The sequence below is a fragment of the Lygodium microphyllum genome, chromosome 26 (assembly GCF_053477565.2).
Source record: "Lygodium microphyllum isolate KBCC chromosome 26, Lygodium_microphyllum_v1.1.10, whole genome shotgun sequence".
Taxonomy (NCBI): domain Eukaryota; kingdom Viridiplantae; phylum Streptophyta; class Polypodiopsida; order Schizaeales; family Lygodiaceae; genus Lygodium; species Lygodium microphyllum.
The window spans coordinates 118642301-118666693 of NC_141160.1; the positions used below are offsets into that span (position 1 = coordinate 118642301).

Genomic DNA, 24393 nt, shown 5'->3' on the forward strand with positions numbered 1-24393 from the left:
AAGAGAGAGAGAGAGAGAGAGAGAGAGAGAGAGAGAGAGAGAGAGAGAGAGAGAGAGAGAGAGAGAGAGAGAGAGAGAGAGAGAGAGAGAGAGAGAGAGAGAGAGAGAGAGAGAGAGAGAGAGAGGGAGGGGCAGGGAGAGAACATTTTTGAAGAATCTCCTTCTTTTCCCCTCCTAAGAGGGTGACCACACATACTTACTCCTCTCCCCTTTCCCGCGAGATTGTCATCCACCTAGTAGCTTAATTCTCTCCCCAATTGGCCCCTCTTAATCAAGTACAAGGCATGGAAGTCTTGTGCGATTTGCGTCTAAGGGAGACAAAGATCAAGAATGGCCCCCAAGTGGGAATTGTCACGCGCGGATGGCAATCTCGCAACGAAAGCCTCGAGCAAGGACATCACTACCCATCTAGTTGCAGTACCATTAGTAAGTAATATATTTCCAAATTGATGGGTGCTTGCTTTGATTCACACATGAGATGCATTAGACCCATACTAAGCCGCACGAGAGGGGATTATTGAAAATGATAAATTCATCGCAAACATTCAAAAGATGGAGTTTGCGAAGTGCATGTATCAAGGGAAGTTAGTTGCACCTAGTTGCTATGTGACGAGTCCATTCATTGCATAAGCAACATATAAGATCCTAAAGTATTAAGCATCGCTAAGTCTTCGATTAATCTTTACCTAGGACAATATTGTTTAAGGTTCATAGATGCACATAGATGGTACATGCATGGGAGAGATTATGTGAAACTTACATCAATGATACGCGACTCCTTGCCTTAGGAGAAAGGAAGATAAAGTCAAGATAAAATGTTGCATAATAGGGAAATGCTAAAAGATAAATGTCACTTAGAGAATAGGCATAAATGTTCTTACTAGATTTATTAACTCGCATTGAAACGATAGGACTTACGTTGAGTACAATGTTTGAACCCTTAACATATGCCTTAGCCAAAGGAAGGGAGTGTTAAGTAAATTTTACATAGAATCGCTCTTGATCCCAAGGGGGAGAGCGAATATGTGGATGGAAAGTTTATCGTGACTATTCTTGCAACGTTTGGAAAAGAATACCATTGCTTTTGTTGGTTCATCAACAACGTCCTAAATGCTTTGCATTAAACTGATTGTTGGATTATGGTTTGGATGATTATTCCAAGTGCTTGTGATTGATGGTAAATGCATGGCAGGGGTTTGTGATGACAAGTTGCCATGGGATAAAGAAATGTTTTCTTGGAAGATGATATTAGGCCAATTGCCTTGATTATGTTTGATTCTTAATTGGATTAATTAAGGAAGTGATATTTTTGCGTGCGTGGATCATCTCCAAGGTCACGCCGCATTTCAACCTGAGAGGGCATTGCTTGATTCATGGAGCGAAGGTCGAGTGGTGAAAAGGCCAACCACAGAATTTGTGTCTCACTTCTAGGTCACTTGGGGTCAGATGGAGCTCTGGACACCCCTTGCCATCCGAAACGAAGTTGAAGACTATCGTGAGCCCAATGTCTGTGGCGTTGGAAGATCCTATTCTAGATAATGGATGGGAATTATGGTGCCATGTGATTTGGACTGGGTACCTCTGTTGGACAAAAGGGATACATAATTTCTCATGTATGGGCAGGAGACAAAGATTAACGTGAAGATAAGTTAAGGAATTTGTTTGTCAAAGGATTGTTTACTATGTATTCGTGTCTGTGCCATAAATTACACGAACGAACCCTGCTTCCTAAAAGGCTTAAATAATGAAGCTAATTTTAAATGTCACATATAAATGTGATAGGATCTAATTAGATAACTAAAGAACGTCTATTGAGGGAAGCGGGTGGGCGGAACCCCCCACGAGTTTGTCCTACGACAGGGTGGTCCCAAAGAACTAGGAGGCTTCTCACAAGGTTTTACTGACGATCGATGCTTAGCAATTGTTCTGTTAGAACCTCAATTCATGCCATTTTAGGGGACCGGAATGGGACTATGCCCTACGGGCAGAGAGGTTGAGCGGCGCATGCCTCTCGTTTCCCATTCTCTTTGAATGAAGTGCGGCATGGATCTGCTTTGGCTTGGGTATCTCTGCATAAAGTAGGATGTCCAGGACCCGACACTAAAATGTTGTCAAGAGATCTTGACCCCTAGGAACCCAAATTTCAGGTCGATCATAGTGGGTTTGGCCATAAACGTTCCATTGTGAGGTGAGGACTCGGGAAACCCTAGGCGACAAACCCCAAAATATTCCATGGGAATGCTAGGCAACGATGCTTAGATTCATTTCTCGCGATGGACCGCTAAAGTGCTTGGATAACCGATAGGCGCCCGGGCACGTTACACTACATTGCAGTCTTCCCCCACCATAGACCTCACCCAGAGCCCTTGTAGCATTGAGAAAACAACAATCACCATGGAAGCCTCACCACCCCCCTTGGACATTGAGAAAAATAAAACCATCCCTATCGTGCTTGATGTGGAAGAGGAGGGGATGCGACAATCCTCTTATGTTGTAAGTGTGGTTGAGTACATAATGTCTTTGGGGGGCCGACATTGAGTCTTATGTCATTTGCTTGAGAATATGAGTGCTATAGAGAGAGTGGAGGAGATCCCAGTTTTCTATGATGACAATGTGGCATACAAGCTTCCACCAGTAGCAGACAATATGCGTACAATGAAGGGTATGGAGCAAAAGTACGATGGCCATTGCTAGACAAAGTGCACGTCAACATCGATGGCATTTCTCGGTACTGTTCACTGAAGCAAATGTATCGAAGAGCTAGAGTGTCCCAATAGAGATTGTACTAGCAGGTCGGTTTTTAGCTCCCCAAACAAGGTGGCATGGAGATTACATAGTCGCATAACATGGTTCTAGTATCCTATCGCAAGTAAATCACACTAATCAAGTCCAAATGCATGCCATGCAGATAAACTCAGTACCACCATATCGACTGTTGGAATATCAGCTGTTGGTCTTGGAAGCCTTGGATGCTTCTAATGTAAGAACCCCCCCATCCTGCTCTCCAAGTGCGAGTGTGTAGTGTATTATGTGATGTCAGCAAGGTCAATGTCAAGACTATTTATTCATCAAGGCACACATAACCATGAGGTGCAAAGAGGCACATGTAGAGCTAATGCCAAAGTGGTGGAAAAGACCGTAGAGGAAATGGTAAGAGACTTTAGTGCAGCTGGACCTCGACACCTGCAAATGACTATGGCTAGAAGGCTAGTGATGGGTGCCTTGGTTCGTGAGCAAGGTGTCTCCATGTCCGACACTGAACTCTTATGAATCTGGCAACATGTGAGATGAAAGAAGAGGATATAGATGCACAAGCTCTTTTTTGCTCTTTTTTGGACAAAGATGAATGAGGTGATGGAGAAGTGTGGACACCCAAGCGCTAGTTTTCGAGGATTCATGGCAGACGAGGCAGCTGTCAATTGGAGGGCCATCCGCATAGTGTTCAATGGTGGTCTAGACAATGTAATGCAAGGAAGGGAGAGATCTTGCTTATTTCATTGGGAACAAAGTCTCCAAATACACACATCACAGTATGTGCACGAGAGTTTTCAAGATGAGCATAAGCGCTTGTGCCGCATGTGGAGGTGTGCAGTCACGAAAGATGATGCAACAATGCAATATTGATTCATTCGGGCTTGGTGGGCCTATACTAGCAATGGATTGTTGGCATAGTTGGTGGCATATCAGATATCCACGTTGGAGGCAGCACTTTGTCGGGGTAAGACTAGTTCGTAATAGTGGGATGTGACGTGTGGTGCATTTGTTTTCTCACCCTCCATACATTCTCGTGCTATATTTTTTTCCAGGTGTGGTGGAGGATATTACTCATATGCCAATCACAAACTTGGTAGAGCCAATGCATACAAGTTGGTTGGCAGGGGAGGGATTCAAGGGATCTATCAGCTTGTACGATGCATGTGTCTGTGATTTGGCCAATGCTCTACTACAGGGCACAAAACGACATGCATTCATTGGTGGAAAGTTCAATGGTACAGGACCCAGTGCAAAGAAGCTTTTGAGTCAACTACAACAAGGAATTAGCTCCATACCTTGAGCAACGGTAAGGATGGTTGAGGAGGTGGCAAGAGGAATTGAATTGCATAAACGTCTCAAATTTTGAGGGATAATATGACTATAGTAAGAAAACTCAAGGTTGATGGGAAAGTGGGGTTTGAGGAAGCCAACGCCTCTCACAAGCTTGAGTATGTGATTGAAAACATACATGGAAGAAAGGGTACAAGAAAATTAAACTTTGAGGACCCTTTGCCTTCCAACCAATGAAGGGCAGTATCACCAAATTGTTTGGAGGAAATGGTGGTGGAGATAGTCCTTCATGACCCCGTTTGGGCTATAAGAAGGATTCTAGCTCGCAATCGTGTACAATGTCAAGGATGGTTGGGAGATAGTCCTTCATGACCCCGTTTGGGCTATAAGAAGGATTCTAGCTCGCAATCGTGTACAATGTCAAGGATGGTTGGGAGATAGTCCTTCATGACCCCGTTTGGGCTATAAGAAGGATTCTAGCTCTCAATCGTGTACAATGTCAAGGATGGTTGGGAGCTAGAGAGGAAAAATGAAAAAAACCTATAAAAAATACGTCACATGGGGTGGCTACACCTTCATTTTGGGGCATCATGGAGTGGTCTAGCTCAAGAGGAGAAGCTAGCAATCAACATGGAATGCGGCACCGGATAGTGTAGACCATACATGGAACATTTGTTCTTCCATTCAACATGCATCGCCCAAGGTTCCACAAGTATGGCCAGTGGCAGAAGGCACTAATTTGACCGTAGAAGAAATCCACATGTTGGAGAGTGGTGGGTTTGTTTTACAAAAGGCGATACAAGAGGTGAATGTTAACAAGGGCTTGTGTAGATAGCGAAGAGATATTTCACAGGCTGCAAGGAAAAGGATAGACTCAGCGTTGGTTGTAGATGCAACTATGAAGGGCCACACAGCGGTAAAGGCCTTGAAGCATGAAGTTTTCAAACTAGAGACAGTTAACTCAAGTGTCACGCATGAGTGTTATGATGTGCACATTGCAAAGAATCCAACATGTAATTGCCGGGATTTCATGGACCGTGCCACAGAAGGAAAAGCGTATTTGGCATGCAAGAACCTATGCTATGTGTACCTCCGAGTATTTGGGATGGATGCAAATGCCAATGTGCTTATACACCAATCCACACTCACTGAAGAAAACTTACACATTGTATTTGGAAGCATAAGAACTTTTTCAACACCACCTATATAGTGACCAGCAATGCAACGCCAACACTACCTCTTAGCACAACCGCATTTTATTTTGTTGAGAAGTCACTGTTATAGAATCCATTTGGATGGCAAGCCTGTGGTGAACTTGTCTCTCTTATTTTGACAAGCAAAAGCACGTTTCCCTGAGTTAACACAATATAAATGTACATTTGGATTGCTTGTATGAATTGTCTTGTATCATATTTGTTGGGGAGAGGAGGGGAAGGGAGAGAAAGGGGGAGGGGAGGGAGCTATCAATGCATTGAAATTAAAGTTCTAAAAACATCAAGTGGCTACCCAAGAATTCACATTATGAGAGAGAGAGAGAGAGAGAGAGAGAGAGAGAGAGAGAGAGAGAGAGAGAGAGAGAGAGGTGTTTGTTATAACACATGCCATAATCTAATATGAGATATTATGATACAATGTGGACTGATCGCATGCATAATAGAGAGAAACTGAGAGAGGAAGGGAGATAAACATGGAGAGTGAGTGAGTGACTAAGATTTATATATGTATATATATGTACGTATATGTGTGTGTGTGTGAGAGAGAGAGAGAGAGAGAGAGAGAGAGAGAGAGAGAGAGAGAGAGAGAGAGAGAGAGAGAGAGAGAGAGAGAGAGAGAGAGAGAGAGAGAGAGAGAGAGAGAGAGAGAGAGAGAGAGAGAGAGAGGTGTTTGTTATAACACATGCCATAATCTAATATGAGATATTATGATAATATGTGGACTGATCGCATGCATAATAGAGAGAAACTGAGAGAGAAAGGGAGATAAACATGGAGAGTGAGTGAGTGACTAAGATTTATATATGTATATATATGTACATATATGTGTGTGTGTGTGAGAGAGAGAGAGAGAGAGAGAGAGAGAGAGAGAGAGAGAGAGAGAGAGAGAGAGAGAGAGAGAGAGAGAGAGAGAGAGAGAGAGAGAGAGAGAGAGAGAGAGGTGTTTGTTATAACACATGCCATAATCTAATATGAGATATTATGATACAATGCGGACTGATCGCATGCATAATAGAGAGAAACTGAGAGAGAAAGGGAGATAAACATGGAGAGTGAGTGAGTGACTAAGATTTATATATGTATATATATGTACGTATATAGAGAGAGAGAGAGAGAGAGAGAGAGAGAGAGAGAGAGAGAGAGAGAGAGAGAGAGAGAGAGAGAGAGAGAGAGAGAGAGAGAGAGAGAGAGAGAGAGAGAGAGAGTGAGTGAGTGAGTGAGTGAGAGGGAGAAATTGCATGTACAACCCTAAACTGAGAGAGAGTAAAGACATGGAGTAATGAGAGAGAGAGAGAGGTGTGGACTGTGGTGTTCCGTTCTTCTGGGATGATCACATGAATGAATCCATGTTACGTGCTAGAGAGAGAAAAATCGTTTATATGAGATGGAGTGCTATTTGATCGAGTGTGCTAGAAAGAGAAAAAGAGAATATACACTTAGAGGAAGAAACACAGAGAGAGAGAGAGAGAGAGAGAGAGAGAGAGAGAGAGAGAGAGAGAGAGAGAGAGAGAGAGAGAGAGAGAGAGAGAGGTGTTTGTTATAACACATGCCATAATCTAATATGAGATATTATGATACAATGCGGACTGATCGCATGCATAATAGAGAGAAACTGAGAGAGAAAGGGAGATAAACATGGAGAGTGAGTGAGTGACTAAGATTTATATATGTATATATATGTACGTATATGTGAGAGAGAGAGAGAGAGAGAGAGAGAGAGAGAGAGAGAGAGAGAGAGAGAGAGAGAGAGAGAGAGAGAGAGAGAGAGAGAGAGAGAGAGAGAGAGAGAGAGAGTGAGTGAGTGAGTGAGTGAGTGAGTGAGAGGGAGAAATTGCATGTACAACCCTAAACTGAGAGAGAGTAAAGACATGGAGTAATGAGAGAGAGAGAGAGGTGTGGACTGTGGTGTTCCGTTCTTCTGGGATGATCACATGAATGAATCCATGTTACGTGCTAGAGAGAGAAAAATCGTTTATATGAGATGGAGTGCTATTTGATCGAGTGTGCTAGAAAGAGAAAAAGAGAATATACACTTAGAGGAAGAAACACAGAGAGAGAGAGAGAGAGAGAGAGAGAGAGAGAGAGAGAGAGAGAGAGAGAGTGTGTGTGTGTGTGTGTGTGTGTGAGTGAGTGAGTGAAGGTAGTGGTGGCAATCGTGGAGGTGGTGGGGATAGTGGTAGTGGTGGTGGAGGTGGCAATAGTATTGGCGACGGCCGTAGAGATGGTGGTAGTGGTGGTAGAGGTAGCATGGTGGTGGTGGCAGCAGGGCGGCAGTGATGGCAACGACGGTGGCAGTGGTGGTGCAAGAAGTTGTTGTGGTAGTGGTGGTGGAGGTCAAAAAAATCACGGGGTGGAATAAGTGGACCAAGTGGAACAAGAAATGGAGGTTGCCCAGAGAAGCTCGCTTCTCGTAGGCACTCTTGTGATAGTTGGAGTTCCCACATTGTGTGTGTCTCTCTCTCTTACTCTTGCACCTTTCATCATAGCTCTTGCTTGCTCCCACTCGTGCTTCCACTTCAAGGCTCACCTCCCTTCAGATTGAATGTGTCAAGGTCTAGGTAGATGATAACCTTGTAGATCTTACCTTTTGACCAATTTGCACAATGCATAGCGCTGATGGCATTTAATAGTACACTACTTATTCTCCCTTGAGGCACATTAGCCTTTAATTGGGAGGTTGTTAGGGTAAAGGCCAATGGGCAATGTTTGAGCGGGCACCCCTTGTACTAGTACACGATGTTATCATGTGTATACATCTTTCTTAGAGTTGCATCATAAATCCTTGGAAGGTATGTCATGTTGCCATTGAGAAAGGATTACTTTGTAAACCATGTTAGACTAGTTACACACCAAATGATGGATGCCCACTTTGTAAGTTTTAACTAAGTAGAACACTTATTTAGGGATTGGGCATATGCTGTACTTTACACATTGGAGAGAGCTAGACTTGTTATATTAAGCGTGTGAAGTTGCTCTCCACTTTTGGATAGGGATTCTCCCTCGTCCATTTTGTGCAAAGTGACGGATGCACTTTATTGTATTTGCATGCAATAAAAAAACTTGTGTTTATTCTTTTTCACATTTTTATAAAATATGTCTAAAGGTACTGTGCCCATATATGTGCCTAGTTTCAACCCATGCTTTGAGCAGGGGTTGGGCATTGCCGCTAACCAACCTTAGAGTTATTTACAATATACTTGTTTGGCTCTTGTGGTTGTTGGGTTTTTGCACGTCGTTATGCACAAAGTGCACCATTTGTTGTGCGCAAAGTGTATTGTTTATGCATGTTTGAGAACATAGGGAAGCAATCACATCGTATAGTTTTGCAGATTTGGTATTGAGAGTTGATAGTATGCTAGGGTTCTTTTCAATCGAGGCAAGGATCTGCAAGCAAGAAAAATGAAGCTGCTCCAAACACTCTCAAGCCAAAAGAGAAAAGGCCAAAAAAAAAGGCGAGAAGGACAAGTCCCTTGGGCGCGATGGTGCGCCCTTGTTTAAGATGGTCGCGGTAGTGTCCTAAATGCAGCTGGACGTGCATTGTAGAGCTTGGAAACCTCGGCAAAAACCTCTCATGTCCGGGATCACACGCAGGCGCAGCAGGTAATAATCACTCGTCTTCATCGTTTCATAGTTAAGTACCATCCCGTGCACTGATTCGTAGACTCGCGGACGAGTTGCCTAACAATGAAACAGGAGGGAGGGAGAGATGCTAAATCTTAAGCTTTGCTACAATGTTCTCAACATCAGCAATGCCGATGCAAACGCTGTCTCAGAGAGAGAGAGAGAGAGAGAGAGAGAGAGAGAGAGAGAGAGAAATTTATTTATTTTTTGGGCCGCAGCTTCTTGTTCACAAGGCGATGAAAATTTGGTGGTCATCATAGGACGCAGCCATGGCGCTAGTGAGTCGCAAGTTCATGTCGAATTTACCCTTGAAACAGATATTCGCAACGTGTGGTAAGCAAACATTTTCTGTACCTGGAATCGAGAAAATATGCCAATGCAGGGAAAAAAACCGACTGCATGGATTCTGCATATTTATTCACAATTCACATCCACACATCCACACACACAGAGAGAGAGAGAGAGAGAGAGAGAGAGAGAGAGAGCCTATTCGCAACGTGTGGTAAGCAAACATTTTCTGTACCTGGAATCGAGAAAATATGCCAATGCAGGGAAAAAAACCGACTGCATGGATTCTGCATATTTATTCACAATTCACATCCACACACACACACACACACACACAGAGAGAGAGAGAGAGAGAGAGAGAGAGAGAGCCTATGACACAAAACCAAACTACATCTTTGTTTGATGTCATCTTATCACGAAAGTGGAAAAATTGCATCCTAGTATAAGGCTTGTATCTTAAGATTTCTAAAGGATGCATAAGGCTTGTATCTTAAGCTTTCTAAATCCAAGAACTGCACGTAAAAGATATCTAGACATTGTAGCTGCCTCTTTGAATCTCAAAGTTAGTGCATGATTCCAGCTGTTGTGTGGTCTAGGGCCATTCTGCTGATGTGTGGAGGGGTGAGTCCCTTGTGCCATCACATTGATGGCTATGATCTCACTATGGTATAGGCCCCTTAGTTGTGGGCCCAGTGGTTGAGGTTGTTGTGCAAGGCAAAATGCAAGGGCTTTGTCTAGTGTGACTCCATGACTTGGGGAGGTACAATGTAGCAGGATGACTCCATGTCGGCTGAACTAGTAGTGCTTGTAGAATTTGGTCTATGGAAATAATCTATCACTACTCTTTGCATGGGTCCTTGTGGGCAGGGGCTTAGAGATATCTGATTTTTGTACACCATGACACGATAGAGAGGTTCAAAGCCCTCGCAAAAGAGGCAATGATACCTTCTTTGTATGTCATAGTACAGTGTGTATTTGCATATGTAGTGCTTCTTCGTCTCGGGTTCTCAACCTCCATAGAGCTAACATCTCTCGTCCTCTAGTGGAATATTGGTCCATTTGTGTGTTTCTATCCTCAGCTTGTGGGAACTTGGAAGAGGTAAGAATCTGTCTAGTAGTAGCTTTGCATACCATGGGAGAGGTGCATATATTGTGGTCGGACAATAAATCCATCCTTAGAAAGATGTAGAAGGTGACTCTTGTAAAACTCCATCATTGGTCCTAGAGGGAGAGGTGGTCGGATCCCAATCCTTTTTGTGTCAACTCTTAAAACATTTGCCCGTTTACAATCATAATCATCAAGATGCAAATGGATGGTGATACAAAGGTATGGATGGCCAAGATCTTGTAACCATCAAGAGAATACTGTCTCCTCTCAGTACCGGATGGTTGAAGGAGAAGTAAGCACCCCCTCTCTTCCCAAGATGTCAATGTTGATGGGAAAAAGGGGAAGCATCCATTGAAGAAGATTGAGTTACATGTCTAGCTAAAAAGCCGTGAAAGAAATGGTCTCTAAGATTACCTCAAGAAAGGCATGAACTCAATCTCGGAAGCTTCGATTCAATCATCTGGTAGGTCTTTAGGGGTTATTGCCAACCTAAAAAGACAAGTTAGGAGCAAAAAATACCACATAAGGCCATAAAACATGCATACCTTAACTTTAATGAAAAGTGCTTGTGAGTGTGGTAGTTGGGTTTTTAGATATTTTTACTACCAAAGGATAGGAATGCTAAAGATGTAGGAAAGTAAGAGTAGGAATGTGTAGTGGAAGAGAAGCTAAGCTAGAGTGTGCCATGCAAGAATCAATAGATATGCAGGTGGGAGGTGTGGTAGGCTTGCGGTTGATGTTGTAGATATTTGAACCCAAGGAAGGCTCCATGATCTATTGGATTAGCCTTGTGCACTTGATGTAGAGAGCAACTTAGAAAGAGAAGGGGACTTAGTAAGTTTACTTGCAAGGGAGACAAGGAATGCTTGAGGACTGAAGTCCATAGTAGTGGCACTAGTGGACCAATTGGATGATCCCTCATGTGTAACAAGGGAAGACGATCTTGTTGCCATGTGAGTAGTGGATCTACCTTGTTGGGGTGGAGGATGACCCCTCTTGGTTGTGGAGATGGGGTTGAAGTGCCCTTGCCTAATGTGCTTGAGTTCTCAGATGGGGAAGAGGGTCTAGTCTTGGGCAGATTGCCCTTTGGCCTTTGAGAAACACTTGTCAAAATCACTAGCCTTTTGGCATCATTGACAATACCTATTCTTTTTGGGGACATTTTGTCAACCTGATTTCAATCTTGGAGGGGAGTTACTTTACTCCTTACTACCTAACTATCTTGGTGTTGTTCTTTCTACCATTTTGCTTCACTTTTTGGGAAGTCAAGGCTCCCTTTGAATAAGAAATTAGGGTTTCTTATGAAATTGATTGAAGAGTTGAGTGTGATGTAGTAGCTGATACTTAAACTCATAGAAGGTGGGCAATTGGGGCTATAAGATAACTTGTTGGATGAAATTGAAGTATTTTGGTGGTAACTTATTCATGTATAAAGTGACTTGATTATCGTCTGACTTGGTGTAAGCTAGTTGTGGGGAATTCGGCAAGTAATCATTGATACTCAGCCAACTTGATAGCCGAATCATCCCTCCCAATTATTCATAGCAGCTAAAAATGTCAAAAAGTTTAGAAACAAATTGTTAGAAATGTGTTTCATAAGTTTCTTTCAAGAGGGGTAATAAGAAACATGAGTGTTTTTTAATAGTTTTAAACTAGTAAACAACCTCTATGGAACTCTCTTTTAAACAAAAAGAGTCCAATTGAGCATAGTTTGGTAATTTAATCAAATCTTGATAATGAACACGTTTTGGGGACATTTTAAAGAGCTAATCAATTTGTAATGCATTTTTAAGCTCAACATCTTTGCTCAAGCCTAAAACTGGTACACAAAAGGGACTGCAAAGGATAGCTCAGCCCATAATACTTGGAGGGGTCCCATCCCAAAGTAGCTAGGGCATTAGACAAAGTGTGCTTGTTGGCTACCGAAGGGCCTACCAAAACTATAGAGGTGATGACAATCTTACCCCAAGACCCCAAAGGGTCACTCTAGAGAGGCCAAGGTATCGGACAAAGGGTACTCGTTGCTACCCAATGGTTTATTAGGACCTGCAAAAGTGATGGAATTACTTTGATTATTATTAGTTTTTTCCTCTAAGGAACTCCGTTTGCATCGGTCCACAAAGATCGGTAGAAACACGCTCCAAGGGTGCTGAAGACCACCTCGAAGCCTTGCTGGGAACAACATCACGAGTCTGCTTCCCATGGATGCAGGATACACAAGGCTGTTGACTCACAACAATATCCGGCAAACCTCGAACAAACTGGCCCTTAGATGTCGTCCGAAGGTAATCAAAATTGAGGTGGCCAAACTGAGCATGCCAAAGCTCGGACTGAGTTTGAGAGGTAAGAAGAAGAGAAGTCAAGGCAGAAGAAGACTGTAACTTGCAGACTCCATTCTCCTCATATTCCGAAGAAAGAACTTGTCTCGATTCTCGATCAAGAATCCGAAAAGAATCCACATTGAATTCGACCAAAAGGCCAAGGGCACAAATCTTGTGTACCAAGAGAAGATGATACCCCAAAGCTGACACATAAAGTACCTCGGATGTATGGGCACCACCACGTCCATCTGGAACAAGATGCTTGTTGCCCCGTCCTTGAATAGGAATAGATAAACTATCACCAATGAGAATCTGACCATGGGAAGGCTGCAAATGAGCAACACCTGCTGAAGGAGTCATGTGCTGAGAAGCACCACTGTCAACAATCCACTCTTGAGTGTATAGGGCCATCGATGCGGCATTAAAAGTCGTCAAGGTCGAATTCTCAACCAGTTCCAAATGGAGGAAAGCAACTGATATGAGGGAGTAGCCTCCACTCTAGAATCCTTTGTAGATTTCTCTTTCTTCTCCTTGTCAGGGCAACCCTTCATCCAGTGACTTGTTTTGCCACAAATGTTACAAGTAGACTCCTTGTCTTTGTCCTTGCTAGATTTGTCATCCTTTTTCTTTTGGTCCTTTCCCTTCTTCTGAGAGGATTGACCAACCAAGGCCTTAGATTTCAAAGCACTGGTTCCTTTCAGTTTTCCCTCTTTGTCCAAGACCATAGGAACCAACTCTTCCCATTGAAGAGTCTCAGATCGCCCTGAAGCAATCAAGGCGGAATAAAAACCATTGGAGCGAGGCGGTAACTGTGAAAGGAGAGTTATTGCCATGTCTTTAGAAGTGATCACCTTCCCTGTGTTTTGAACCTGCATTTAAAGCTGCCTTAGCTTGTTGATATGCTCCCGCATGGATGATGACTTGTTGACACTCATGGTCCGCAAATGCACTTCCAAAGAGACTCGCTTCATGATGGTCATCTAATTATACATCTGATCCAACTCTAGGCATATTTCCCAGGCCACCGTCAAATGCTCTATATGAGAGATCACAGTTGTGGTTCATGAGAGAAATAAAAACGAGCAAATGCGAGCATTGAGTTTATCCCAGTGTGCCTGAGCCTTTGCCAACTCACCTTCTCACTGGAAGAGAGTCTGGACTCGTCGTGCGAAGAAGGATGATGGATGGCCTTCGTAACAAGTTCCGCCAAATCAGAGGACTCCAATCTGGCAAGCATCATGACCTAGATGCGGTAGTTCTCACCATCAAGCTTTTGATCTGATGGAAGAGTTGGTAAAATGGGCACCTTGCGGTCCATGATCACCCGAAACTCTGTCTTGGCCTCAGAAGAGATCTTCACCTACAATGCCTATACAAAAATACAAAAACAACCCTCTCTGACTGTGAAAATACAGCTTGCTAGGACTATACTTTGCTCGCCCTGCTCCTTCTTCACCCATCGGAGGCGATGAAAAGGTAAAATCTGCACTTGAAGGCCAAAAACTCAGCCTTCCTCCTCTTGAAAGAGTAGCAAACAGCAGTAACTTCACCAACTTTGATCCTTTCTTGCATGCGCATGCTTCCTTCAGCCTTGTTCCGATGCGAAGCCCTCTTGCTTGCCCTCCAGCACTGGAAGCATAGCCTTGTGTCATGCTGAAATCTCCTCTTCAGATGGGTTCGTCACTTAGTCAATCCGTCTTCACTGCTCTGATATCACGTCAAAGTGCAGCGGTGCGGAAGCGTGGGACCAAGATTGAGAGAGTAGGGTGAACACGGAGAGAAGAGAGAGAGAGAGAGAGAGACAGAATAACATGAAGATCTGCTGTATAAAGTATGTTGAATACAAAGGAATGCAGAGATGTACACGGCCGCAGTCCGTATGTCTGCATATCTCGACCTCGACAATGTCTCCCTCTTGGACACCTCAAAGTCTGCTGCAATTTCCCCGATCTCTGCCCTGAAATCTGCAACTGCAAGGATAAGAGAGTGTGCTGGTGTCAGGCTATTCAGAGCCTACTGAAAATGCCAAGAAATAATCAGGTCGTCTGCATTAAATGCAGCCGATGGTGCTGAAAAACTGGCCGACTGTACACCAGTCCGATTGGACTGCAATGTGGCAGTCCGACTGCATCCTGCGTGGCTGCTGCTGATGTGGCAAACCTGCTTTGCACACCAGAACTCTCTCAGATGTCCGCCCGGCTGGAAAACTGCATATGTACACAGCCTAACTGAGAAAAATGCCTGTCTGGGGGATGACAAACAAACAACATGCTTAAATGAAGCATGAAGTAGAAGGTATACTTGTAGATGTATGTTTGCGTCTAGAGCCCTCTCTACGAACATTGACATACTCATACCAGTCATGGTCTCCGAGGTGATTTAGATCGAGATCCTACACAAAAGAATGAGCAATAGAGAAGGGTTTCTATTCATATGAATTAAGAGGATTATAGAACTTGACATGTGGCTCGACTCTGATGAAGAAGAGGGTTCGCCAATTGTCTTGAATGCGGTATATCCTCCATGAATGGAGAGGTGGCGAGCCTCACCAGTTGACTTAGACAAATGCACAATTCTTTCTAGAGTGTAGAGTTTTGAAAGAGGAATGTAGTCCAGCCATCTTCTCTCTAAATACTATGTGAATTTGGTGTTAGTTATCTGCTCTATATTTGTTGAAGAAGGAAATGATGTGTCATCCTCCTTGTTATGTTCAAAAAATAGGGGAGAGTGGAATTTGATGAAACTATATGAACGCCGAATGTAAATGAGTGGATGTACACAATGCTCAAGGGCAGAGCAGTCCAACAGTTGATGTCTCTGAGGGAGTAGCTGAGGGAGGTGTTGGAGTGTATCATCCATCAGGGATGGAGCCTAACTGCAATAACCACCAGTCAGAGCAGAGGATGATGTAGAAAAGCGTTGAAAACTCAAAAAAAACCTGTGGTAGATCATAGATGCAAACTCTGATCTTGAAGAGTGTTGTAAAACTCAAAAACAACCTGCAACAGATGCAAATGTTTTAATCTAGATCGGGCTAATGCTGAAAAAGTGCTCCAGATGATCAACAGCAGTAGTGCAGCCTGTACGGATGAAAAAGCGCTCCTGAGGATGAGCAGCAGTAGGGCAGCCCATAGGGATGAAAATGCGGCAATCCACCAGGTTTTATGATTAGGGCAGCAGCTGGAAACACTTGAACAGGGGTTGTAGCAGTTGAGAAGAGGGCTAGAGTGTTGGCGGCAGCAGCTGGAACCCAATGCAGGCGTGGAAAGCTTTCAGAATGTCATGGCAGCAGCTGAAGATGATGGGTAGATTGGAGAGACTGAAGATGCGAAAGGATGTGGAGTGCACTTTGGACAGATCCCCCCCCCCCCCCCCCCCCCCCGGGTCCTGTGAAAAGAAAAAAATTGGTCAGGGATTTTTGGAAGAAAAAGAAAAAAGAAAAAAGAGGGAAAATACCCACCCCATCTACCTGTGTATTGACATGCACACATCTGGTGAATATAAAATGTTATTTATGTATGCTGTCCTAATCCCTCATCCCCTTCCTTTGCTTTTGGCTGTCCCTGATCCCATGCGACTACTAGTAGGTCTTGAACCTACCATGTTGGAAAGAAATCCACAAGCTACAGTTGAGCTCACATGTAAGGGAAAATTGAGCTTCTTATTTGCTTTGGGTTTTGAACTTATTGCTAATTGACTTGGTTGTTTTGTGCTTACTTTTGGAGTGCTGGAATCAATTGTCTATTGATCTGCTCATTCTAGTAGCACATGCTTGTTACAGGCAAGGATAACTATGCCAATTTCTCAACACAAGCAAATTTTCACAACGTTAAGTTGGAAGGTAATGTATTTCTGCACTCTGTTTGTGTTCAATGTGTTTCTGCTCTTTGTTGTGTTTTAGGGAATCAGCATATGTAAAACTGGTCGCTTATGTCCTTGTTATAAATACTAGACTCGAGATTGTCTCCTACACCTCACTGGTTTTTCCACAAGCTCAGTCTCAAAGTAGATAAGGAAACCCCACAAGCTCATTGTCAAAATAGATAGGACCTTTGACTCGACTTTTCATAAAGTACCTAGGGCTAAGGGCTTAGGTTGCCTTGTACCAAGGTGCTGATGGTACCAAGTATCACGAACACTGTTGCTGGTATTGTACATGGTAATGTATCATCATAGTTTCCATACAATGGTGTTGCTGCTATTTTAATACTTGATGTGTTTACACAACATATGCATCTAGCTGCACAAGTGCTCCTTGAAAGAACTTCAACAGAAAAGGCTACTTCAGATAGGTGCAACCAGCTGCTGCCACCTATACTGCAATTGTCACAGACATCCTGTGGGCTTGATCAGCTGTATTAATGGTTCCTGCCAGAAGGATATGATGTGTGCATCTCTTAAAACGTGTATGCATACACAACAATGCTTAGTTTGTTTGAGTTGGTGACCTATGTATAGACGTGTCAGATGTACTGCTTGGTGGAAATTCCTAGCAATCACATTGCTCACCCAATGTTGCTGATAATCACAGATTGTTTTGCTCTGTTGATTGCCCGTAAACGCAACAACCCACCTGCAAGGGCAGCACTCTACCACCTGAGCTATATCCCCTGTTATTGTTGATTGCATATTCTACTGTACTCTCAATCTTGTTAGCTTTAGATTGCAAGCGGTTGCAGTATATGTTCCCTTGAACCTAGCTTTGAATTCTGGATAATCACTTTACTGGCTCATTTGTTTTAAGACATATCTTTCTGCTTTACCCTGGACATTCCTATTTGCTGCTTTTTGTGGGTGAGAATAGCTGCATTTTGCAGTTTTTTGATGGTGGAAGATGTGGTTGTCATGTTCATGGTGTCTATTATTTGTACGGTAAACATTAGCATGGTTATGCATTAGAATATAATAAAAGGTACATACACTTTGTGTGCAGGCCTTAAATCTATCTCTTGGAATTGAAAACTGATGATCATCCACTGAACCAGAACTCGATAGTCAATCTTTGTGATCATAGACTGATACAAACTGATGTATATTTATACAAATGTATAGTTTCAGAGCTGCAGTGAAAACCATACTTATTTGCATACCAACTGCAGTGACTAGTACATTGAATAGTGATCTCATGACAGACATACTATCGGCACAATACCTTGAATGCACAGTGAATACATCCGAGATCCACTATACATGAGAGCTGTCTATCATTGGAGAAGTGGAAGTGCTATGTCTCCCTTGAGCTTCAGGCAATGCTTTGGAACTTGATTGAGCCCAATCCAATGTTGACTCTAATTGAAAAGTGCCGAGATAAAGTTGCAACAACAAAGGATGGTTTGCTAAGTCATCCTCTTCCATCCAATTACCATTCCCATTGGTGAACAGTTCCGGAACTTCACGAAATACCTTTTGGAAACTTTACCTCTAATCTTTCTCTCTTTATGTGCCAAAATTTTCTTGGATACCAAAGTCTCATCCAACTCCTCAACCTTTGGCTAAATTTCAGGAGAAACGTCCTTAGGTACATCACCATGAAAAGGCCTCAGCAAGCTCATATGAAAGGCATTGTGTATCCGCCAATGTGGAGGCAATTTCAGCCTATAAGCAACATTGCTGATCCTCTCCAACACTTGAAAGGATCCATAGTATCTCATACTCAGCCTGAGATACAACCTCTCTCTATCTTTCATATTTTTCAGCCTTGCCTTTTCAAAACGCAGCAACACATAATGGCCCTTTGCAAATTACAAAGGCACGTCAACGGTGATCAATTGCCTTCTTTTGCTTCTCTTGAGACCTTTGAAGAGCATACTTAATCTTTGCATAGGCTGCATTCGTGTTTTCTACATATTGATCAACCTCAAAGATATTTTCCTTTGTGTGTAAAATAGGAGGCACTTTCTTGTCACCTTTCACAATCTCAAATGGAGCTTTGCTTGTGGAACTATGCGCCGTATTATTATATGCAAACTCTACCAAAGGCAAATACTACTCCCATTGTGACTTATACTTAGATACATAGCATTTCAAGAGATCAAGCACTGTAGAAGTTGCCTCTTTTGATTGACTATCTGTTTGCGGATAGAAGGATGAATTTTTTTTTAGTATGGTACCTATAATTTTAAATAGTTCTTTCTAGAACAATTTGGTTTTTTGAGGATCTTGATTCACTAATGATCGATTGTGGCATGCCATGATACTTAAAATATATACTACAAAAATAAGCGTGCCATATGATCAACACCATGCGAAGCGTTTGCATAGCTAGCACTCATTTCTTGAGCCGCAAAAGCATCAAGGGATGCAAATGCTTTACCATACATGTCACTTTGTGCCTTAAGTATCACGCCAAAGTTTCCGTACATGGGGTTATGTATATTACCAACCATACCTGAATACATTGAGCCTTGCACACCATGCATAGGTTGTTGCATACATTCTCGTATGCGGTCCGTGATCCACTATAGCGTGAAAAATAGTACCACCACCAAAGTATCCTAGCTGCCCCATCATTGCATGCATGCATGGCTTTGCAAAACCTATTGGATTGGCTCTACCAAGATGCGGTTCATCCCCAGCCTTAGGTGCATCTTTAGGTTGTTGTGGCTGCCCTTTGGAAGCTTCTTGTTGTCCAAAGGTGTGAAAAATAGTACCACCACCAAAGTATCCTAGCTGCCCCATCATTGCATGCATGCATGGCTTTGTAAAACCTATTGGATTGGCTCTACCAAGATGCGGTTCATCCCCAGCCTTAGGTGCATCTTTAGGTTGTTGTGGCTGCCCTTTGGAAGCTTCTTGTTGTCCAAAGGCCTTTGAAGAGGACATCTTGTTCTTGCCCTTGTTGTCCTTTTTGGGAGAATTCAAAAATCCCTCAAAATGTGGATCTTTGGCTACTTGAAAAACAAAGATGTGAAGTGCTGTGTACAATGGAGCCTTGAAGTAGTTGTCATATTCTTCATCTCCTTATTGATCATTAGCATCTTGTGGCCTAGAAGAATCCACTTTTTGTTATCAGTCTAGTCAGCTCATGTGTGAGTTTGGGCTATGCTTGATATTACTGGGCGATTTAGGCATTTTATAGTGTGTCATTTTAGTGATTATTTAGGCATTTATTGCTGGTTGACTAGCTGCCATATTTAGCATATTTTGGGCATATTTATTCAGTGGCTCCTTCTCGTCTCATTTAGTCATCATCATTATTTAGGTGGTCTTCCTTTTTAGAGAGGAGCCAATGCCAGTGCTCACACAACTATTGACTCACTGTTGTACGTGTCATTCTCATGTTTGGTATATGGATTCCATTTCTCGAGCACATCTCTGAGTTCTCTTCCTTTGCAATGCCCTTTTGTTCTTTTGTTCTTTTCTCTTATGTTCAATAGTTTATTTCAGCACTTGTCTATGCTTCCATTGTTGCACCACTTGTGAGATAGTATCAGATTATAGGATCTAGGTTCCTACTGCGATTTTTTTGTTGATTACAAGTTTTTCTTCCCCTGCTGATCAAGCCTGCGTTTTTTAGACCATCAACTTGTGTTTTCAGCTTGTGCCTGGATTTCAGCTTGCAATTGTCAATTTGCTGCATTCAATGCTCCACTAGCTTGTGTTTTTGGTTTTTTGCCCCTAACCATGGCTGGGTGATTGTTTGTACAGGCCATTTTTGCTGGTTTAGGCAGTTTTTGATTGGTTTTTTGCCCCTATGGTTGGACGATTGTTTGTACATGCCGTTTTTGCTGTTTTAGGCAGTTTTTGATTGGTTTTTCTTCATTTTGTAGGAGTTGGCCTTCGTTTTTGACAGGTGCTAGTACGATCTATATTGACCTCGGGTTTTTTCGAGGCACCTTGGTGGTGGCTTGATCACCCACTACTTGGGTATCCATGGTTCTACTCTGGTGGTTCTTTGTTGTATATGATTATCATTGTATCATTGTATTGTATCAGATCACTTATGATTTAAGAGAGGGTGTTATTAGTCTAGTCAACTCATGTGTGAGTTTGGGCTATGCTTGATATTACTGGGTAATTTAGGCATTTTCTAGTGGTCATTTTAGTGATTATTCAAGCATTTATTGCTGGCCGATTAATTGTCATACTTGGCATATTTTGGGCCTATTCATTAAGTGGCTCCTCCTCTCATTTAGTCATCATCATTCTTCAGGTGGTCTTTCTGTTGAGAGAGAAGCTAGTGCCGGTGCCCACACAGCCAATGACTCACTGTTGTATGTGTTATTCTCGTGTTTGGTATATGGATTCCATTTCCAGAGCACATCTTTGAGTTCTCTTCCTTTGCAGTGTCCTTTTGTTCTTTTGTTCTTTTGTCTTGTGTTCAACAGTTTATTTCAGCACTTGTCTATGCTTCCATTGCTGCATCACTTGTGACACTTCTTAGTTAACAACCACATTTTCTCCTTGCTGTCCATGCGTAAGCTTGTTCCAAGATTAGACATTGCATTTCCCCCTTCATTATGTGCATTTTCACAATGAGATGCATTATTACTGCTTGATCCCATCTCACTGTAAGATGACATACTTGCAAGTTGCTGTAAATGCTCAGCTGAACACAATTTCAGCAGCAGAGCAAAACTTTTAATCTTCAATTGGGTGCCTCGGGGCCTAACAAGTCAAGGTAATTGATAGTATTGGGCAATGGAACTGTGAAACCAACCTTCCTCCTTGGATAGGGTGGTAATAATCTGATTATCAATAATTACAGCAAGTAATTAATTCACATAAATTAAAATGCTTACTTTACCTCTTAATTCTTGGACAATGGATAGCTTGCTAGTCTCAAAATTGGCATCCCTTTTGATATTATTTCATCTTTTATTGCAAATGGATGGAGTGCAACTAAGATTTACTGATCTTCGTTGCTAATCGAAGTGCTACTTGCTGTCATTAATGACCAGCAAGCCTTTACACCAATTTATCCCTTGGTTTTCTTAGGAAATTGGCTTTTACCTTGCTCCTTGCAAGACCATATTTAGCCCCACATTGAATTTGGCTGGTTGGCCTTTTGAATCTCCTTGAAACTCCTCAATTTCAGCTACTGGGATTCAAGTTCTAGGCCTTTGATTGAAATCATTTTCTCTTATGGCTTAAACTTCTGAAAAATGTTGAGGGAAGTTGAGAAATAGCTTGAGAATGAGAGAGAATGCTGAAGAGAGAAAATTTAAACTTCCATTGCGAGAAAATGGAAGAAATACCTTGTCTAGACAGCCATGGAAGCTATCTCCATTGATCAAACAACTTGAATATGATGTTGCCTAGCTGAAACAACCCTCAAACCACTGTTTTCTACTATGGTAGTCTCTTTTGGGCAAGTCTCCAACTAATGATCCTCAAACCAACACCAAAGAAAGCATGTGCTAGGCTAAATTGTCTCCCAAGTGGCAGTGGCCTTGAGCAGTTATTGACTTTAGACTGGCATTAATTTATTTCCTAACGCCTAGTCTCTAATGTCTCCATGGACATTAGTAGCCAATAAATTGATCTAGGCCCAAATCTGACTTTGGGTACCACCTAGTACTTGTTAGACATAACTTATTGCAATGACTTCAATTTGTAGATGCCGTTCTTCTCATATCCTGATGAGAGAACCTTCCTTGACCCACGATCAAGGACTCGCACCGAATCACTGTCAAACTCCACCATAAGTCCAAGGGAACAAATCTTATGAACTGACAGTAGATGATACCCTAAACCTGGTACATGCAAGACCTCTAAGGTATGGGTACCACCACGTCCATCTGGAATAAGCTGCATCTCACCCCGTCCTGCAATAGACACCGAAGAGCTATCTCCAATGAGAATCTGCCCACGTGAAGGTCGCAACTGGGCAACACCATCTGATGAAGGAGTCATGTGCCGGGAGGCACCACTGTCTACGATCCACTCTCAAGCCTGGGGAGCTGTCATCGCAGCATCAGAAGCATTCGGTGTAGAGTCCTCAATGACAGCTAGATGAAGAAACGCAGTTGATGAGGGTGCAACCACCGCTCCAGAATCCTTCGTATCCTTCTTGTTGGTGTCCTTCTTGTCTTTGTCAGGGCAATCCTTCTTCCAATGGCTGGTCTTGCCACAAATATGGCATGTGGATTTTTTGTCCTTGTTCTTGTTCTTCTTCGACCTGTCCCCCTTCTTCTTCTTTTGGTCCTTCCCCTTCTTCTGAGAGGCTTGACCTGTTAGGGCCTCCGACTTGGAAGCATTCTGTCCCTTTAGTTGTTCCTCTTGGTCCAAGACCATAGGAACCAACTCTTCCCACCGAAGAGTGGACTCTCGCCCTGAAGCAATATGAGCGGAGTAGAAAGCACCGAATCGTGGCGGCAACTGGGACAAGAGTGTGATCGCCATGTCTTCGGAGAAAATCGGCTTCCCCGCATTCTGAACCTGCATCTGAAGCTGTCTAAGCTTGTTGATGTGCTCCCGGAACGAAGAAGACTTGTTCACGGACAAGGTCTGCATCTGCACCTCCAAAGAAACCCGCTTCATAAGGGTCATCCGGTTATACATCTGATCAAGCTCCAGCCATATCTCCCGAGCCACCGTCAAGTGCTCGATGTGAGCTATCACGGCTGTAGTACAAGATAGAAAAAGAAAGGAACGAATCCGGGCATTCAGTTTGTCCCAGTGAGACTGTGCCTTGGCCAACTCCGCACGAGCATCGGAAGAGAGTTTGGACTCATCTCTCACCGAGGGCCGGTCGATCTCCTCCTGTACAAGCTCCGCCAAATCGTAGGACTCAAGGATGGCCAACATCATCACGCGCCAGATGCGGTAATTGTCGCCATCGAGCTTCTGATCTGCGGGAAGAGCCGGTAAGACCGGTCCATGATCGTCTGGAACTCCAAGTCAATCTCTGTAGACATCTGCACCTGTAATGCCTTCACAAACGCAAAAGCAGCCCCCTCTGACTGTGAAAATGCAGCCTGCTAGGGCTCTTCCGCGTCCCCAAACTTCTTCACCCGCCGGAGGCGATGAAAAAGCAAAACCTGCACTTGAAAGCTGAAAACTCAAACTTTCTCCTCGTCAAACAGCAGTAAACAGCAGCAAATCCACCATCTGGACTCCTTTCCCGCACGCCCACGCTCGCTTCAGCCTTGTTCCGAGGCGCAGCCCTCCTGCGTGCCCTCAAACGCTGAAAACGTAGCCTTGTGTCGCGATGGAAACTCCTCTTCAGGTTGGTTCTTCACTCAGTCAGCCCTCCTACACTGCTCTGATACCATGTTAGAGTGCAGCGGTGTGGAAGCGTAAGACTGAAAGAGAGAGAACGCAGAGAGAGGAGAGAGAAAGAGACAGTGGAAGATGAAGATCTGCTGTATAAAGTGTGATGTATACAAAGATATGCAGATATATACACGGGCGCAGTGCGCTGGACTGCGTGTCTCCACCTTGATGATGCAACCTGCTGTTGACCTCGAAGTTTGCTGCAGTCTGCACGATCTCCTGTCTGAATCTGCGAACAGAGACGGAGTCTGCACGTATCTCCAGCCTGGAATCTGTGTACAGAAGTGTGTAGGCAGACTGCTGAAAACTTGGCTATAAATGGCCAGAATCTAGGCGATCATAAATGGCAGGTCGGCTGCATTAAATGCAGCTGAATGTACTGGTACAGGTCGGACTGCCACGTGGCAATCCGATTGTACAATCCGACTATATGGCTAGTCTCTGATCCGCTAACAGGTGGAGCCGCCAGAAGGGTGGAGGATGATGCTAGATAGGGTGGATGCTGACGCGAAGAGAGTGTGGACTCCAAATGCAAGGTATAGGAGGATAGAAGTTGCTGTTGCCAACAATGGAGGATGGA

At 43.3% G+C, this 24393-nt stretch overlaps 1 protein-coding gene across 2 annotated transcripts in view; it reads left to right on the forward strand.

Moving 5' to 3' along the window:
* Positions 1 to 8640: 8640 nt before the first annotated feature.
* LOC148013745 (uncharacterized) overlaps positions 8641 to 24393 on the forward strand; it is a 38456-nt gene continuing 22703 nt past the window's right edge. The window contains exons 1-3 of one of the 2 annotated variants that reach the window (XM_087668119.1): positions 8643 to 8858; positions 9098 to 9212; positions 16378 to 16437. In XM_087668119.1, the coding sequence (XP_087524245.1) occupies positions 9149 to 9212; positions 16378 to 16437 (124 nt within the window). In that variant the 5' untranslated portion in view covers positions 8643 to 8858; positions 9098 to 9148. Of the gene's footprint in view, positions 8859 to 9097; positions 9213 to 16377; positions 16438 to 24393 lie in introns of both variants that reach the window. The other variant, XM_087668120.1, reaches the window with a different exon arrangement.